Below are 19520 nucleotides of genomic sequence, written 5' to 3'. Positions count from 1 at the left end.
TCCCCAGAAGAGGGAAGCAATAGATGCTGGAGAAATCAGGAGGCATTGCTCAGCACCAGAGATGCAACGGCTCCGGGTACCACCTACTTCTCTCTCCTCCGCACTTCCTCCGGCAACTAACAGAGGTTAATTTACTGTTATTATTAATTATTGTTAATACAAGGGCACCCTGCCAGTGCAGCCGTGTTGGCTGGTGGGCGTGAGACCTCCCCATGCAGCCCGGTATCCCCAGGTGCAAGCTTAGGGCCAAGCCAAGCAAAAAAGGTCAAGCTCGGGGAAGCACATTTGCAGCAGGTTTAGCACCAGGACACCTCAGCGGGTTTCTCACCTCCATATTTTACAGGTTTGGGCAAATCAAAGCAGGAGGTTCAAAGCGTACGTCTCCTGTGTGAATACTTCTGAGCCCAAACCAACCTCCCCAAGGCTCCACAGCTTCATAGCTATTTGCTATACCTCGTTTGTTGGGCTGCTGCCCTCAGCTCCTTTCCCAGAGCCCATCCTCAGGGCTCCCCAGCATCCGTCAAGGGTTTCAGAGAAAATCATGAGCCAAAGGGTTTCAGAAGAGATGGCCCAGGTGGTCTGTCGAGGCACTGAGCTAATCTGGCAGGAGGCGCAAACACTAACGCATGAAGGATCTCGATAAAGAGAGCCAAGACGCATCCAATCTCCTTTGGCAACAATCTCCCTGAGATGACAGGCTCCAGAAACCAAGGCAAAGTGTGGTGCCCAGTTTGAGAAAACAGCAAAAGGGACCTTTGAAGGCTGAGCATCCTTCATCTCTTTTTGAGACATCCAATGCCATCAGCCTTCCCAGAGAGCCAAAATCTCCTGGTCTCTTCAGAAAATGGACTCCTGCGCTCAGAAACGCTGACTGGACTCATTTATTAAAAAAGCTGAAAGCATCCACCCCAGCCACTGGTGGTTTTGCCTGATACGGGCTTGTTTGTTTTCAAACGCTCATGGCGACGAAACAATTGCTACTTTCACAATAGCAATTTTCTTATTAAAAAAGGAAAAGAAAAAAAAAAATCATTCCAGGCCCTTTATTTTTCCATGCCTATTTAAAAAAGGTGCTGCGTAACCCACAGCAACCAGAGGTTATATCAAATTTCCTGACTGCTCCCAGCTTGCGTGACTGGCAGAGCGAGGGGGCGGCCGGGGCATTGCAAAGGTGTTTGCAGGTTTTTGGCACGATATTTCAGCAGATTTCCAGGCTGAAAAGGGGGCAGGTTTTCAGGCAGTGGAAACAGTCCAGAGAAAATAGCTGTGTCTTAATCCATAAAGAGGATAGGTAAGGTTTCCATCACAAAAATAATATAAATAATAACAGTTGCAATAGAAGGAGGTGGCAAAGCTGCGTGCCGCAGCTCGGCTGGGCGGTTTGGGGAGGCTGCCGAAGAGATGCTCACCGAGGGGCTGCCCATGGTGAACACCAGCTCCAGCATCCAGCAAGGGGAACCCAGGCAGCGCTGCCCCAGGGCTTCCCCCTGCTCACCCCCCTGCCCTTAACCCTTTTAAAACCACGCCGGCGATTTGGGTGTTTCATGCAACAGAGAGATCGGAAGGAAAACATTACTATGTGCTTATAAGAGCACACCCTGCTCCAAAAGGGTTTCGGCCATCGCTCCTCCTGCCCCGTGGATCTCGCCTGGCCCCGGGGCTGTATCACACAGCCGGACACTGCCGGCGTGTATTTTTAGAAAGCAAAGGGCACTCATGGATGCACCGTCCCCGGAGAAGCACATGGCATCTGGCTGTAGGCTTGCGGGGAAGAGAGATGCAAAGGATACGTCTCCACATTTCTATATTTTCTGTAGTATCTTTAAAAGAACTGCTCATCAAAAGGCAGACAAGATAGGATTGCTCTCTGGAATAGTAAGAGGCTGTAATCATCAGTCATTTACCCATCAATCAGCCCACTGATCAGCATCATCTTCCTCCTGCGCTGGGAGCAGCCCCGGCTGACAGGCACCCACCAGCAACTGCCACAGCCCGTGGCTGGGCCACAGCCCCAGGGAAACCCCCGGCAAGGTCTCCCATTAATTAGTGACTGGTTTACACAAACAAAACTGCTGAATCAAGGCACAGTGTCCTGGAGATTAAAAAGCAAATAGCAACCGCACAGCTCCTGGGTGGCTGCACCAGGGACAGGAGTTTGCACGTCCTGGCTCTGCTACAAGGTTTATTGAAAATAAACCCCTTTCTGCTCTTGTTCCTCAGAACACCAGCCTTCTCAGAGACTGCCAAATGTCACCAGCCACCTCTCTCCCCCGGACACCGGGCACCAGCATCTCCCCCCTCCAGCCCCGTCCTGCCCTGCCCCGCACAGCAGCAGCCCCGAGCCTGGACAGCCACACTCGCATCTCCACTTCGGGTCCTGACTTTCCAACACCACCCTCGTGCTCCTGGAAAATTAAGTTATGATGCGTAAAAGGGTGTCGCAAGTTTTCGGAGAGGGATTTAAACATGCAAGAGCAGAGCTGCAATGCCCCTCTGTCCCCTTTCCCACCCCCGCCAGATCCCCATCACTCCCAGCCGCGTGGTTATTTAATGGTTGGGAGAAGGCTGTCCCTGGTTGCTCCACACCGTGGGCTGCGTGAGATGGTGGTCTCAGAGCCCCCCAGCTGACCGTAAGGTGAGCGACAGGAACCACAGGTTTCATCTGATTTACTAAGCAGGTTTGTGGCTTTACCGCGTTACTGCAGAGCTGTAGCCTCCGCTGGACTTGAGGTCAAAGCAAAAGCACCAAAGTCTCGGACCCCCCAGATGGACGAGGCCCCCGGCACAAAATCCTTCAGTGGGCACCTAGCACCTACGGGCATTTGGGGGGCATGGCTTTGCTCCTGCTGACCATCTGGGATCCGTATGGAACCCGCTGAGCTGGCTCAGCCGGCAACCCCGCCATGAGAACCAGGCACCGAGCAGGACTCAGAGCCGGTGGTGCAGCCCTTAAAAAATAGCTGAGGCTTTTAAAACAGACCCGAAGCCTTTCAAGAGTCACTTTACAGCTCTACAGACCCGATGCCAGCTGCGAGACGTAAAGGGCAAGCACCGCTTGGCAGCATACCCTGTGGCCGAGCAGCTGCGCTCCCCCAAATTTAACGTGTGAGTTAATTAAATCACACTCAATTAATACATTTTTCCAGGTTATCAGTAAGCTTTTGTCGCTTTTTCAACCCCGCGGCTGAGCCGGTTGCTCGGTGCAGGAGCACATCCAGGATGCGCCAACAGCCACCCAGCACAAATATTTACCCACCCTCCGGTGGGGCTGCCTGCGTCAACACGGGAATCCCCGTCTGTTAAACATTAACAGCCGTGTCTGTGTGTCCTGGGGCCAGCCCAGCTCTCGGTATCACGCCCCGGGAGTCCGGATTCAGCCACGTGAATAACACAGATATCAGAACAGGGTTGTGAGGAGATGGGGTGGAGGGTAGATTGAATTTTGAACTGAATTTTTTTTTTTCCCCAAAGTTCATTCTGCAAATGATGATCGATGCTAAAACCCTCTTGTGTGCCAGTGTCCCACTCCGTCCCCCTCCTACCCTCTCCCTGTCTCAGCATCACTAATCCTGCCTCTCCCGACCGTGCTGAAACATGGGTGATGGTGGCACTTCTTCCCAAGTTCAAGGAGCAGATCCTCCAGTAGGAAGTGGTTTGGGGAAGGCACGGTCACGCTTATCTCTCCTTCTGCACTCTGCAGAGCTAAAGGGACCCCAAACACTGGGGTCACCCTTTACTTGCTTTCCTGCATCACTGGCTCAGAAAATGGGCTGGTGGGAACCTCCTCCTCGTGCGAGACGTGGGCAGCTTGGTCACTGCCTCGTTCCAGCAATGTCTCATTTTAAATCATTTACAGGACAGAAATATCAGACATTTCCAGTCATCTGTAGTTTGTGCTGAGCAAAGCAGTGGCCAAAGCCCGTGGACAGCCTGCAGCACGGTCATGGCTTCCCACCATGCTACCCAAGCGTCAGAGAGGAGGGACGGTGGCCAGGTCCATTTTTCCCCACAGCAACATATTTTCCAAGGTTCTTCTATAAAACCAACACGCCAAGGCCATGAAAAAAAGCTTTCCTGAGACTTAGAATTAATGGGGAAACTGAGAAGTACTTGGATGGTCCAGGCTTTCCTAACAAGTCACCTCTCCATACAGCCAGGCACATGGGAGCAAAGCTCTCTGGTAGACCAGGAGCCTTCGATCTCTTCGCCAAACCACCCCAGGGCTCCCTCCATCAGAAGTGCTTTTCAACCCAAGCCCAGCTGCACACAACTGCTGATGGCAGACCTTCTGCCAGGCGAGAACGGGTAACCGAAGCACCTTTTCACCAGGTCATGGGCATCTTAAGCCCTGGATTTCTGTGCAATCTTGTCACAGACCCATGCGTTGCACTGACCCTCCAAGTTTTGGCCTTACAGGTCCAGACTTTGTCATTTTGCACGGTCCAGGATTTCTCACTGGTTTGGTTAAAAACAACGGAAAAATGGGCAAGAGAGCAGAGGAGGCCAATTGCATTGGCGTGTCCAGCAGCTCTGTCTTAACGCCACATCCCAGCAGGAAGAAACGCTCTCTGGAGAGGGAGCCCTGAAGTAAGTCTGCAACATAGCACCTCCAAACCGGTGTGCTCATAAAAAGTGAGTTTTCTAATTACAACCATGCCAAGAGAAGCCATAAACCTCCTCGCCCCTAGTCAGCCAGAGAGGAAGCTCAGGGCTTCCTACAAACTGTCTTCCACGTTCACCTTCAGATCCCTAATATGATAAAAATCTGGAGAGGACAGCAAAGCCCGGTACCCCAGGATGGGGATGGAGCGATGCAGGGTGCTTGGGGGTTACCAAGCATGGCCCCTGCACCCCAAAACTCACCCGGCAGACGGACATCTGGTTGGTGGTGAGGGTGCCGGTCTTGTCGGAGCAGATGACAGAGGTGCAGCCCAGGGTCTCCACCGAGGGCAGGCTCCGGACGATGGCGTTCTTCTTGGCCATTCGGCGCGTGCCCAGCGCCAGGCAGGTGGTGATGACGGCCGGAAGACCCTCAGGAATGGCAGCCACCGCCAGTGCCACCGAAATCTTGAAATAGTAGATGGCCCCCCGAAACCAGGAGCCGCCGTGGACGGGGTCGCTGAAGTGGCTGACGTTGATGACCCAGACAGCGATGCACACCAGGAAGATCACTTTGGAGAGCTGCTGGCTGAACTCATCCAGCTTCTGCTGCAAGGGGGTCTTCTCGGGCTCGGTCTCCACCATCTGGTTTCGGATCTTCCCGATCTCGGTGTACACCCCTGTTGCAATGACAACCCCTACGGCCTTCCCAGCTGCGATGTTGGTGCCCTGGGAGGGAAGAAAGAGGCCAGAGTGGATATGTGGGCACAAAACCTCTCGGGGCCGCTTGTTGTGAAAGGAGAACATGAGGTCTTGGTTAAGAGGAAAATGAAACAGTGTGGGTTTTTATATAAACCCACCCTAAAGCAGCAGAAGACCCCTCTTGAGAGCCCTCTCACATTATGGACGAGTCCAAGAAGGACTTGATTTCTGCCCGAGAGGAGCATGAGCAAGGAGGAAACCCAAATTTGCAATAGCTCCAGGCTCAACCACAAACCCTTTCCCCATCCTACTTGATGGAAAACCTGCTGAGATTGCCCAAGGCATTTAAGGACATCATGTGCCACAACCCAAATGAAATCCAAATGAAGCAGGTCCTTATTTTTATGGATTTGGGGCTCTTTTTATGGGTTTGGGTCTTTCTCACGCATGCGCTCCCTTTCACTGCTCAGAGATCTCCTGTGTCCATCAGCCTCTCCACTTGGAGGCTCTTTGGAAAACCACAGAAGAGGTGGGGACAGGCGTAAGGGACTTACGGAGAAAAGCATGTTCTTCTTGTCCTGGTTGACAGCCCGAGGGTCAGGGATGGGGTCAGCATGTTTGATCACCGACACAGACTCTCCTGCCAAGACAAAAGAGGGGAGATGAACCACCACTCAACGTTGTTATGAGCCTGCATCACAACCCCTACGGCTTTCTAAAGCAGCACTTTGCCACCAAACCACTGAAACATCCATCATGGGGATGTCAGAGCTGGGCCGAGGTGCTCCGAAGATGAGGGCTGCAGAAAAAAGACCTGTGTAGATTGCTAGCGACCACAAGCTCCCATACAGCCAAATGGGATGAGGCCAAATCCTGGCACCAGGGAGCCGCTGGCTTGCAGCACAGGTTTGCACAGTCAGATAGGGTTTGTAGGGCAGCACAACAGGAAAGGTGCCCAAAGCCCTTCTACTGAAAGTTTATATGTTGTTCTTTGCAGATTTGCCATTTTTCTGCATCTCCTCTTGCCCTTGGAGAACAAAGTTAATGCAAATCCATGTTTCAAGGAGACTGGGCTCCTTTCCCCGTGGTTTTAACTTTTTCTTTGATTGCTTTTCCTACCCTGCTGCCATCTCCTAACTCGATGCCTTTACAAAATCAGACAAGAGAGCTGAAATGCTGGAAGCCTTTTTTGTCATCTGATCATTCACTGGCCTTCCCTGACAGCAGAGAGAGAGAGAATTTTTGAAATATCATAGATTATCAGCTTTAAGGGCTTTCCCAATGCTTGAAAAAAACAAGCCCCAGATATTGTCACCTCTCCCTGAATTCACAAGGCCTTGTGCACCAGCAGTCATCATGCGACGGCTGCACGGGAGGAGCGTGGGCAGGGACTGAGCAGCCCCTCGTGAAACCCCAAGTGTCGCAGAGGAAAGCCCCATGCTTTGTGTTTTGCAGGAGGGATGCCCAAGCGCCGGGCACATCTTGCCTATGCCATGACTTTTAGATGATGCTGGGACCTCCCCAGGTCCTCAGTCTCATTCTCCCACCCGTTTCCCACCCCAGCAAAGCACTTAGCCCAGGATCAGTCCCAAAATTTGGCTCCGGGAAGATGGCAGAGGGAAAGCTCTGCCTTCAGCAGCCGCCTCCGCCCCATCACGCCCGCACGTACCTGTGAGGATGGACTGGTCGACCCGCAGGGTGGTGGACCGGATTTCAATGATCCGTATGTCCGCCGGCACTTTGTCACCAACTACAAGGAAAAGAGCAGAGCAGCTCCGTCAGGAGGGACCAGCAGCACCCACCACCCCGGGGAAGGGGAACGGCAAACCCCGAACGTGCCAGCACAGCCAGGCTCTGCCCCAAGGCTTGGGGCCACTGGTTGGCACCTCAGTTCCTGCTGTCTCCCCTCATTTTCTATTTCAACCATCCAGTCGCCAGGGCAGGGACTGGCTTTTGCTGTGAATCAGTGTCCCTGTGCAGTGTAGGCACATGGCAGCACCCAGCCTGCAGCAAGGAGGGGTCCAGCCCACGGTAAACGAGGGTCTTCCCCCAGGATGCCTCCTTGCTGCATTTGAAGCTCGATTTTGTATGTCTATAATTCACAAGTCAAAAAAAAGAAAGCTGCAAAGAAGTGCCATCAGTTGCAATCAGACATCAGGCAGCGCAGTGACGGGACCTTGAGGAATTTCTAATTTTAGGGGATTATCTTGCACAAAAGCAGCCAGCCCAGGGGGTGAGCAGCAGCACCGAGGCCAAGGGGGTTACTCACGCCGTGCCAGGCACCCTCCACCCTCTCCCATGGACCGACCGCATGTTTCGAGCATCACAATCCCTCCGCAAAATTCAGCAGGAGCAAGCGCTGCCCGGTCCCTGCTGCACAGGGATGCTGCCAGAGCGGGTGACCCGCCTGCCAGCCCTGTCCATCGCCTTCCCCGGCTGCCACCCAAGCAAAGCCAACTGTGGCTTCAGCCAGGTTTACCAGAACAACAGCAAAGGCAGGAGCTCTGCACGGCGCAGCCGGGTGAGCAGAGGACCTGAGTGGGCCCCCAGCAAGCCCCCACGTCCCACCCGCCCCGGCTGCAGCTCCGCAGTGACATGTGCTCCTCTGCCCTGGCTGGGACCCCCCTTAACCATCACAAGCAGTGAACACCCGCATCCCTCCTCCCGCCAGCGAGCGGGCAGGAGGGCAGGTATCTTTTTTTTTAATTCTTGGAGTGAAGCTGCCGCAGTTGGAGGCGCAGGCGCGCGGTCCTCAGGGCAGCAAGCATCGCACCCTCTGCCCCCCAGCCAAACCCTGGCGCCCCTGCAAAAACCCCCAAATATCCCCAGTTTGGAGCAGCCTGAGCCTCCCAACACCACTCTTAACCCCGTTTCAGGGCTCTGTGGGCCGACTGGAAGCTGTTGACACTGGAAGACCTTTCGTGGCCGAGACAGCCATCCATGGGCGTCCTGGCACGGCACGGTGGTTACGAGGGAAAGTAGCCCCATCAACTGACAGCCACTGATCACCATCCACCGAGGTGCATGTGCTTCCTTAAAATACCCATTTAAAGCTGCTTTTCCCACTGGGTTTCTTCCTCCCGGCCCTTCCTCTCGCTCCCTTATCGGCTGGACGCAACCGCGCTCCGGTGCTTCGGAAATATTGAGGCAGAGCAAGCCCTGGCTCACAGAGCCTTACATCACGTTACACAACACCGCCGGCTTGGCCGCTAACGATTGTCTCAAATCCCAGACTTTAACGAGCTCTTCCTCCCGGGGCTCGTAATCCCCCCCCCCGAGTGCGGTGGGAGGGGGGCTGGCACCGCTCCACCGCCCAGCCATTTATTCCAGCTGCAGATCCGAGCGTTCTGGGATGTGGTGTGCAACATCTGCTGTCCGGCCAGAGCTGCCCCGTTCCCCGTCACACCCGTTTTTGGGGGTTGAGCTGGGGGATACCAAGCACAGGGACTCACCGGACACCCCCCCCAGGTGCTTCCCTCAGACTTCGCAGCTGCTCGAGGGAGCTGGAGCACCTTAAAGGGAGCTGGGAAAGGCAGGGAGGGTTTGCAAACATTAGCTAAACCTGCAGATGAAAAATCTGTTGCCAGCATCTAGAGCCAGCGTGGAGCCGCGGTGCCATGGGGGTACCATCCGCTCAAGGGTAGATAGTGCGATAGCAGGAGACTCGCACGGTGCGGGACAGACGGGACAGATGTACGGACCCGGCAGCTGCCATTAGCTATTGAACGTGCGCTGATCACCCAGGCACTGCAAGTCTCCCCCGTGCCAAAAGCCAGAGGAAAGAGAGGAAAACAGGAGGCAACGCTGCATCGCCGCGGCCACCGGCGCTGCCCGAGCAAAGCAGGAACGGGCAGGGGGTGCGGCACCTGATGGAGCTCCGGGCGCAATGCCCTGCCCGCGCTTTTTGGGCAAGGCAGAAAGCTGGTGCTGCAGCCAAATTTAATCTCTGTGCAGCTGCCTGCACAAGGAGTCACCTCGATTGCCTTGCTACAAAAGGGCAAAAATCAGCTGGGTTTAAACGGCTTGCCAGCTTGCAACCAGCATTCCCTTCTTGTCTTGGTGCAGCAGGTTTTCTGCTCCCTGCTGCCAAATTTATTGCATTTGCACACGCAAAAAGAAGCCAGTCCCTCCTGCCTGCGCTGTCCCTGCCGTCCCCAGGATGTCACCTGGATGTCCACTCCACGTTCAAAGCTATTGCTCCTGGTGCACTTTCCTACCAAGCAGTCTGACAGCATCCTCGCCCCTTGCTATAACCTCCCAAACCCGCAACTCGCTGATGAACTTGCGAATAATTTGCAAACCCCTCCAGAAGAGAGCTCAGCTCTTTCCCTCCCATGATGCCGATTGTGCCATTAAAAAGTAATATTTGGCTGCTGATGGGCAGGCAGCAAGCACTTGATTTGGGGAAAGATGGCAGAATTTAATTCATTAATAATTAATTAATTTAATTAAAAGCCAGGTCAGCAGCTGGAGCGCATTGCCGGAGCCGGCTTGGGAGCGCCGCCAGCTCGGCCAGCTGAGGATTTGGCCAGCACTCCTCAGCTTGATCCTCCTCGCATTATTTTCATGTTCATCTTCCAGCTGAAGCCCAACTGGAAGACATAAATAACAGCAAGCTGGCTGGGCGCGGGAGGGATTGCAGCATGTTTCCACTAGCAGGGCCACAAGGAGGAAAGGAGAGGATTAGTTTTGTGGCTCTGGGGGTTTACGGCATCATTTAATGAACAAACAAAATGGGATAATTGAAATCCATCCTCTTTGGTTCCAGTAGGTCAAGCAGAAGACCCCCAGGCATCCTTCGCTGAATGCAAAACCCCGACAGAAGGGCTGGGGGGGACAACCCGACCGGGGAGACAAAAGCACCCTGCAGCCGGTCCCCTCTGCCTCTCGCCCTCCCCGAATAACAAATCCCTGTTACCAAGGAAGTCTGCCTACGCAGGCAGGACCAGTGCCGCTGCCTGCAGCGCTGAAACCCCCCCGTGCTGGCAGCAGCGCTCGCCTGGCACTGCCGGTGCGGCACCCAGCACCGGCCCTTCACCCGCGCCTTGTCCGGGGGATGCACGTGGGAGAGCCGCTTCCAGAGGGAATCTTGGCGGAAAATTAAAAGTTCTTCCAGTTCTTCCAGAAAACAGGGAAACCCTCCCGACACACAAGACCTGAGCCAGAAATATACACTTTTTTCTTTTTTTCTTTTCTGCTGTTCTCTGCCACCCTACGCTCAGGGCGAAGCCTTGGCAGGCTGATGAGCCCCAATTTTGGCCCAAATCATTTTACCTCTCTGGATCTGAATACAGAAACTAAGATCTCAAGTGTACACCAACAAGGTGACTCAGCGGCCGTGCCTCTGGAGGAGATGCGCCCGGACACCACAGCAGAGCCCTCCTGCCACAAGGACCATGGGGTGCCGGTCACCAAAACCCCCCAGCCAGCACCACCTCCCCATCCCGCCCCGTGCCCTGGGGTGATGGCACCCTACCTGCCACCTCCACGATGTCCCCGGGGACAATGTCCCGGGCACGGATCCGCTGCACCCCGCTGCGGTCGGCGCGGATCACCTTCCCCATCTCGGGCTCGTACTCCTTCAAGGCTTCGATGGCACTCTCGGCGTTTCTCTCCTGCAAACAAAAGAGGAGCAGAGCTGCCGGCGGTGGGGTTGCTCAGGCCAGCAGGCTCCTTCCTCACCTGCTGCAAAGTCAGGAGCACCCAAAACCCCAGCCTTGGCTTTGGTGTCCATTCACACCATGGATGGGGCAAGTGCTGCATCTTCTTCAGCTGCTCTGAAATGGTCCCTGCTGGCTTAAATCCCATCAGGTCCTGGACACTGCATGGACCTTTGGGCTTGACTTTCTCATTCTTGGTTTGGGAAGCAGCATATCCCACCCAGATGTGTTTTTCCCCACCCAGCAACCCCACCTCAGCTCAAGCTGCAGATAAATAAATGGCCTTAAACTGAAAATATACAAGAGGAGGAGCATTGCTGGCTGAGGCGTTTGCTCGTCCCCCAGGAGGGATACAGCGAGGCGAGGGGCAGCAGTCACAGCAGCTTTCTGGTGGACAGGAAAAAAAGCTTCCCTTGGAAAACTCATTTGGCCACAGCCAGGAGACAAGCAGCATGTCTGGATGGCAAATAAGTGCAAGATCCTAAACTCCAAACTGCAAAAGTTGCCAAAGAAAGATTGAAGGAATGAGCCAAGAGGCAGCCAGTGACTGAGCATCTGTGCTGGGGCATGGGGCAGCAGAGTCAACATGAAAACTGAACCTTTGGAAAATGAGTTTCCAATAGCAAGAAGCAACCAGACCTTCAAAGGAAGCATCTCAGCCATGTGGAGCAGAGACCTGTGGGGCAGGCAGGGGGGGGCTGCGACTTACCTGCCACACGCCCACCACGGCATTGGCGATCAGGATCATAATAATAACGATGGGCTCCACAAACGCCGTCGTGGTCTCTTCTCCTTCTTCAAACCAGGCCAGGATCTTGTAGGCAAGAGAAGGACCACAGTGTGGTTGAAACAACAAGTGCCAACATTTTAAGAAGAAGGATGGAAACAAGAGCCAACCAACACATGGTGTTTGCTGGAGCGAAGACAACCCCGAGCAGTGGCCAGCCCCACGGCTGGGTTAAAGCCATGTGTGGACTTGCCATATCCCACTGCCAGTGCTCAACTCGGGTCCCTCCACTCTTCTGCGGGGGATAACCTAATGCATCAAATGAGCAGGGCTGGAGCAAGTGGCCATGTGAAGCCTGGATGAGTATTTGCACCAGGAAAGCATCTGTTTTTGTTTAGTATGCCCATGGGGAGACCATGGCCATGAGCAGATGAGTGGGGAGACGGGGCAGCACTGCCCGCTTCTCAGATGCTGCCAGCAACAGCTGGGCAGGCACTGCGGTCGCTGTCTGCAGCACGGCCAGCCTCCGAGAAGCCCCTCCTGGGCAGAATTTAAGCGATGCAATATGAGTAATTGATGTAGTAAGAGCAGTTCTGCAGAGCAGGGACTGACCCTGTGGCTTCTTACCATCTTGAGCCCCCTCTCCATCCCACAAAGACCTCATACAATAATACAAATGAAGCGCACACACACACACAAATATTTTCACTCCATTTAACTGCCTGTCGACCCGCGCTGTGTCAACACAGCAACACCTTGCTGCTCTGCAGCAGAGGCACAGGCACAAAGGACCTCCGACACAGGGCTTCACACCTGCTTTACCGATGAGCAGAGCCGCCACGGCAGACTCGGCCATCAAGCAGATTGCAACAGCTCTGCAAACTCACCAACAAACAGGTCACTGCATGTTGTTTTGGGAACATACTGAACCACACAAGCAACCAGCCTCCCTCCTTACCTGCCCACAAGTTGTATCCGAAAGGAGGGGACAGAAGACTCGGCTTTGCCATCCCACTGCCAAACACCCTGAGTATACTCAAAAAATAAGTAATTCTCCAGCAGCTTGGTGGGGAAACGTCTCCTTATGCAGAGTTGCTCCCAAGGTAGATTGTGGGCAAAACTGAGCTGACAGCATTACTGAAAAATCCTACAGTCTCATCTTTTAAATAGATACAATGATATCGTCACGATACCCTAGAAAACCACTGCACTGCTGCTACATCACCTTCATCCAACATGCACCCTCCTCTGGCTCCTTTGCTATTCACCTGCCACCCTGGTCCGTACGTGCCCTGGAAGGTGCCCACCCCGAGCCTGGGGTACTTACGAAGGACAGAAAAGCTGCCATCAAAAGGATGCGGACGAGGAGATCTTCAAACTGCTCCAGCACCAACTCCCAGAGGGACTTTCCTGGTGGGAAAACATGAAGCCAAGCACAGTCAGTGCTCAGAAAAACCCCAGAGGACAGGTAATTTAGACCACTGAGGCCACTAAAACCAAGAGCACCCCGTCCCTGGCTTGCAGCAGAGCTGCTCCAGTGCCCGTCGGCCACGGGCACTAGTGAGGACACCAAGCGCTGCAACGGGGGATTTTTCTCTCTAATATTAAACACCTTCATTTCTGGCATTGGCCTGGTTTTACTGATTTCACCAAATCCTCTGTGTTTCCATTCTCAGCTGGTAGCCTTGCCATCACAGGAAAGCTCTGCTGTCAGCCCAGCTTTCTCTGGGATTAAAAGACTCCCCCCTCCTCAACCTCAGCACTATCCACTCAGACTCAAGGCACATACCCATCCTCACCTCCAGCCCATGACTTACCTTCTTCTGCAGGGAGCTCTGTGGGTTTTCATCGACAGCCCAGTGAGCGTAACCAAGTAAAAATTGATAAAAATAAAAAGATTAATTAGTGATTTGGGCACAGGCTAGCAATCCCTTCCCTTATGCCCCAGCAGTCCATTCAGGACCCCAAAGTGCAACTTGTTATGCACATATTCCCACACCAAGACAGCTTGTCCTCAAACTTCTCAGTCTAACACCAAGTAAGCAGCACTGGATGCTCCCCGCACCAGGGAAACATCATTTCCCTGCTGCAAGCGGCTCTGGCAGCATTTATTCCTGCACTCAACCTGCCTAAAAAACACTCCTCAGGAGCTGCCCTCTCCAAATCCAGGACACAGAGGTCCAACCATGCCGTAAAACGCCCTGCCAGAAACCCAATACGGACCCACTGGGGACTGTAACTTTCAGACCACGTTTCCTATTAACCAGTTGTACTTTACAGCCTGCAACGCTCTAGGAAAGAAATCCAAAGCTGATGCTCAGCTGGTCCAAGCCATCCTCCCGAATCCGCCCCGGTGGGTGCAGAGCCTCCAGCCACACTGCTCCCAGCCAAACCCGAACCCAGTCACCTGCACAACCCCAAAAAACCCCCAAGGGCTCCCGAACACCCATCATGGTCTCTCCAAGACCCTCACGTCCCCGTGGGATGACCACTACCTTTGCACGCCACACGCACCGAAGGGTCCCATGGCTGCTGGGCAATGCACAAGCCCCGGTACCCACCAAGGGCATCGCTCCTGCTTCCTCACCCGCGCAGTAATGGATGCGCTGGCCCTGCCGTGGGCAAGGTTTGGCTGAGGACTGCAAGGTCCTGCACCCAGGGAGGGCTCAGGAGTGACCCCCCTGGTTTTCGCTGCTGATGGGTGCTCATCTCCATTTGCACCCAGCGTTCCCACATTCAGGATGAATCCCTCGGTTGCCTGTAGAGCAGCTCCCGGGGAGCTGGCAGCCGGACCAAAACCTCTGCCAACTGCCCAACGTGGGGAAATAGGGACATTGCAGCTGTCTCACGGAAAAGGAAATCCAGGATTCGCTGAGCACAGCACTTCTTGCTGGAGATGGGGAAACCCAAGACATAGCCATGCATCAGCAAACCCTCGGGAGGGCTGTGCTGGTGCCTCAAAGGCATCGCACGGTGCTGCAAGGGACAGCGGGGTACCAGCGCCGAGACTACACGGCACCAGGGCAGGTACCCGCTGCCTCCATCCTTTGGTGCTCCAGGGCAGGAGGGGACCGGACAGAAAAGCCCAACCCCAAACCTTCCAGTGGGGAAAAATTCAGGCAGAAACCTCCCAAAGAGCTGTCGCAAAGCCTCTGCTGTCTGCCACCTACTTCTGTGCCCCATGAGGTGATAATAAAGTGATATGTTCTTCCAACTCCTTGAGTTTCTAGGAGGGAATAAGGGACTGGCTGAAGTTCAAGAGGAATTGGCCCAAGGCAGACACGCTTGATGACCCGTCGCTGGACCAAATGTGGCGTTGTCTCCAATCACCCCCAGCGTGGAACCCTGAGCGAGAGCGGGAAGCGAAACCTGCTCAGCTGTTTTCCATCATCTATTTTCATTCAGAGAAATGAAAAAGAAAAAAAAAACAAACCAAAAACCAAACCCAAACCCACCTTCACTGAACAAACCAGTGAAAACAAGAAGCCTGAACATGTTTACATGTCAAACCGTACCAGCTCCTCAGGGCTCACGGACACACTTACTACGAGTTGGTTTAAACCCATGTCTCTCCTAGATAAGGCTACTCTGATCCCCTGCCGTTGCGAGAAACAGACCAGTACGTAACACCTATAATTATTCTTATAGCAAAAAAAATGTAATCTTGGAGTGGCTTCAATGCTTCGTATCACTCTGCAGAGCGCGTCAGAAGGAAAGTGGCTCTTCTCCCTTTTGCAGCCGGCTCCTCTCCACCCCCGGCTTCCTCTCCCCAGCCCAGAGAGCCACCAAAATTAAAAGTAGAAGAGATCTGCTGCTGCTATTTCCATCCAGGCTCCATTTTAAGGGTGCAAACGTGCAAGGTGAGAGGGCTGGGGGCAGGCGGGTGCCCCGAGGGAGGCGGTTGGGGCTCCCACAGGTCTCGGCTCTGCCGGGGTGCCCGGGGGTGACTTTCCACCCCGAGCAGCCACCCGAAACGCCGCGTTCCTCTTAGTGCTCCTCCTGCCCGGGGTTTGCATGAAGAGCCACAGCGACGCCGTTTGCAGAGCAGGGACTTTGCATGAGCTCTTGATTAAAGGATGAAAACAGGTTTCCGTGAACTTCGGGAGGAAACACGTGCACCGGGGCAGCCAGCCGAAATACCGCCGGTGGCAGAGTGACACTATGCCGTCGCTGTCACCAAACCTCAAACAATAGCAATGCTGCTGCAGACACCTCCCAAAAAAAACCCAATTTTGAGTATACTGAGAACCAGGCATCTCCCCTGCCACCAGTGACTCCTTCCCTCACCCCTCATGTGGCAGCCCAGCACCCACTTTGCACCAAATACCCAGAAAAAAAGGGCAGAAAGTCACAATAAACTCACGGTTTTGGGTCTGAATCGATCAAAACCCACCAGAAAACAGGAACGTTTGGGGCTGAAGCCTCTCCCTCTCATTTCCAAAATCTCACTAGAAATAAGAGGGTTTGCTACTCGCCAAAACCCAAGTTTTATGTGAGTCAGCCCCGTGGCACCAGGCAGGGCAGCAGACCTGGTGCAGTGCTGCCGTGTTCCACCCGGCCAGGAAACCCGCCACAAGCAGGGAACCAGCAAAATCCCAAATCTGCAGTTCCCTTGGGACAACACAGTGAGCGCAGACGGGCTGAAATGGAAACTCCCAGCCGGCACCTGAATAGCCCTTTTCTTCGGTCGGCGGCTCAGAGCTCAGCACGGAGATCCTGCTCTGTGCCCAAGCTCCCCGTCACGGCCAGAAGACAAATGCAGTAACACCACCAAGGGCAGAAAGTGATAATGGTTGCTCAGAGTATCCCAAAACAGGGCCACCCACCCGCACCACAAATTTTTAGCTTCCCGAGCTGAGCGGTCCCAAGGCAGGACCCGCAGCTTGCGGACGCGTTATCTGCAGTTTCTCTGCTCCTGCTCTTCTGCATCGCGGCTTCGGAGAGCAGAGCCAAGGAAGTAGAGATGCCACGATAGAGCGATGGGTGCCTGGATGTCACAGGACCATTCCCAACAGCAGAAGAACGTGCTCTCCTCTGGGTTATCGAGCAGAGAGGTGCAGGCAGCCCCAGCCCCACTGACCCGCAGGGCTTTGTCTTGCAGGGGCACAAAGTACAGCCAGCTCCTGGGACCGCTGAGGGTTGGCACCTTGCTCTGAGCTTGTCACATCACGACTTCTTTCCTTGCTGTGCCGCCACATCACATGCTAACCGTGGCCCAAGCTGGGCTGCAAAATATCGATACGAGATGCTCTAAGGGTACGCGACGAGCCCGGCCACCCTGGGCAGACGTGGGGCTGGCGTTGGGCTATTTTAGCCAGAGGTTAATCTCCGGCTCCTGCCAACTCAAACAGGGCTGGCAGCCCACGGGCTGGCGCCTGCAACATGGCAGGGCACAGTAATCAGGTGATGAAAAGGTAAATAAACACGGGTGCCACCCACGAGCGAGGCGGCATGGGTGCAGGCTGCCGCCCCGGGGCTCTGCGACAGCCTTCGTGTCCCCAGGGAGACCCTGGCCACTTTCCGGGCCAAAGCAAACAAATAAAATGCGACAGGGTGGCGTTGGGGTCGCTTTAAGGAAATGTTTGAGTTTCTCCTGCTGTAACAGGATCAAAAATTCCTGGAGCGGCACAGCCCTACAGCAGCCGGCGTTTTTCCGTCGTGCGTTGAGGTATCGCATCCCACTCTGCTTTTGGGGAAACTGAGGCACGAGGTGACAAACCCCCAGGCCAGCGCACGGCAAAGCAAACCCTGGTGCATTCTCAGACCCGGTATGCGACCCGCAACAGCTAACATCTTGCAGGGTGAACACTGAAATACCAGTTTCCCTACCATTTCAGGAGCTTCCCTAGGATAAAAGCAGATTTCCCTTATGGGAAACACTTATGCCACCAAGTGATGTGAGAAGGGTAACGGCATGGTGCCCACTATGAGGGATAACGATGAGCATCACACCTGGGCCCAGCTTTCTGCTCCAAATAACTTCCTTCAAGCCATATATCTATGTTGTAAACTCATTGTAATTGTTTTTTCCTCCCTTTAATTTCTTTTTCCGTAGGCAGGGAAGGTAAAATGGATGGGCAAAACAAGGGACACATCCGATTCCCGGCCTTTGCCAACAGGCAGGAAAAAGAGCCCAAGAAAGTAGTGAAAAGAGTAAGAAAACCCCTAAAATACCCCCAGGGGAGAGAGCAGCCCCCCTCCCATGACATAAAGCAGGAACCCAGGCAGGGCTGCTCTGGGATCCTTCCACTGTCCCACAAGACACCAGGCAGAATAAATTGTTATTTTAACTGGCTGCCTTTCCCAGGGCCGGCTGTGCTGGAAGGATCCCGTCCCGGAGGGACGTCTGCTCTCCTTCATCCTCGGTGACAGCCGTCACCGCTGCACATCACCGGTACTCTGCAAAACCGCCGGATTGCGCAACCGGGAGAGGCTTTGCTGGGTTGTTTTAACGCCAGCTCAGCCCATCACCTGCTTGGTGTAAATCCTGCCCGGGGATGGAGGCGTGAAGCTGCTCATCGCCTTGCGTGGTTGCGCTTGAGCTGCAGAAGTGTAAAAAAGCCAGCGTTTGCAGACTAATCCCAGGTGTTTTAGCATTATCTGGGATGACAAACACTCAAAGCCTAACGGTGCTAACGCTACCCGATGTTCACAGAGGACAAAGCGTAGTTATCTACGTGCCTCGGCCGTGCGTTACTGAAATTAACCCACAGGGGCTTTGCTTTTACGTGCAGCTTCACGCCCGAGTTTCCTGAACGCCGCCGCGTCCCTGGAGACCGCGCTGCACCTTCGCGTCTCGCCCCGGCGCCGGCCACGCGCCGAGGCAGGACGTGGCTCCGCTGGGGGAGAGCGGCACCTCCGGGGTGCAGCTAAAGGGACTTTCTGAGGTGGCTTCACCTTCTGCAGAACAAGCCAGGCGTTGGTCTCACCCTCCGCCTGCCCTGGCACCCCTTTGCCTGCTGGAGCCCACCCCAGCCGGAGGGCAAGCCGGACCCACGGGCACCACGTGCTATTGCAACCGAGATGGGGAGCCGAGCACCGCGCAGAGCTGAATTAGCCGTTTAACAACAAAAAAAACCCCATACATCCATCCGAATCACGGCAGGCAGGGTGGGCTGCTGCCCCCGGGGCACCCCCACGGCAGCGGGGGGCTCATCGACCCCGACCGTGGCGAAAGGGGCCAAGGCGTCCGAGCGACGACGGCCGGCGCGCCCCGACCGCCCGCCCACGCGCGGAAATCGCGTCCCCGGGCGGGCGCAGCTGCGGCGGGCGCGCGGCACGTGAGCCCGTCGGGCTGCGGCAACCGGCGTCTCCAGCTGCGCTGACCCAAGGAAAACGGCAATTAACCGCGCGTTAAAAAAAAGCCCCTCACGGGTGCGGGCACGGCACTGGGACCATCCCCATCCCCACGCCGGACGGCCATGACCCGCTCCCGGAGGGTCCGGCTCTTTCCCGCGCCCTCCATCGCCCCCAATTTGCTGGTCCCAAAGCCGTGGGTGCTTCCCCTCGCGAGCGAAGGCGGTGGTGGCCCTGGGTGTGCCGCCGGTGGGGGAAGCACCTCCGGCCCCCAGCACCTTATTTGCTTACCGCCTCGCAGCTGCTTTTTCCTGCGTGCCAGGCGAGTTTGGGTTACGCTGGCTGCCCGCGACAGCCGCTCCTTCGGGGCTGCTTTGAAAGGCAGGCGGCGGGAAGGTGAAAGGAACGAGACACAACCCCCCTCCCACGGCAAACACCGGCTTTTTTGCTGTTCCCGTAACTCCCCGGCGCTCATCCCTGCTCGAGCCGTGCCCCGTGCTTCGCAAAAGCCCAGTGCCCCTCCTGGCTGGGGGATC

At 55.0% G+C, this 19520-nt stretch overlaps 1 protein-coding gene across 1 annotated transcript in view; it reads right to left on the bottom strand.

The window, feature by feature from the left end:
- ATP2A3 (ATPase sarcoplasmic/endoplasmic reticulum Ca2+ transporting 3) overlaps nt 1-19520 on the bottom strand; it is a 57426-nt gene that overhangs the window by 23872 nt on the left and 14034 nt on the right. Inside the window, 7 exon segments of the mRNA XM_075032491.1 lie at nt 4864-5328; nt 5856-5941; nt 6971-7051; nt 10778-10916; nt 11671-11775; nt 13016-13098; nt 13506-13523. Of these exon segments, the coding sequence (XP_074888592.1) occupies nt 4864-5328; nt 5856-5941; nt 6971-7051; nt 10778-10916; nt 11671-11775; nt 13016-13098; nt 13506-13523 (977 nt within the window).

Source organism: Buteo buteo, chromosome 7, assembly GCF_964188355.1.
Source record: "Buteo buteo chromosome 7, bButBut1.hap1.1, whole genome shotgun sequence".
In the NCBI taxonomy this organism is placed as follows: domain Eukaryota; kingdom Metazoa; phylum Chordata; class Aves; order Accipitriformes; family Accipitridae; genus Buteo; species Buteo buteo.
The sequence above is the reverse complement of the archived record's forward strand: the minus strand, read 5'-3'. Positions and strand labels throughout refer to the sequence as shown.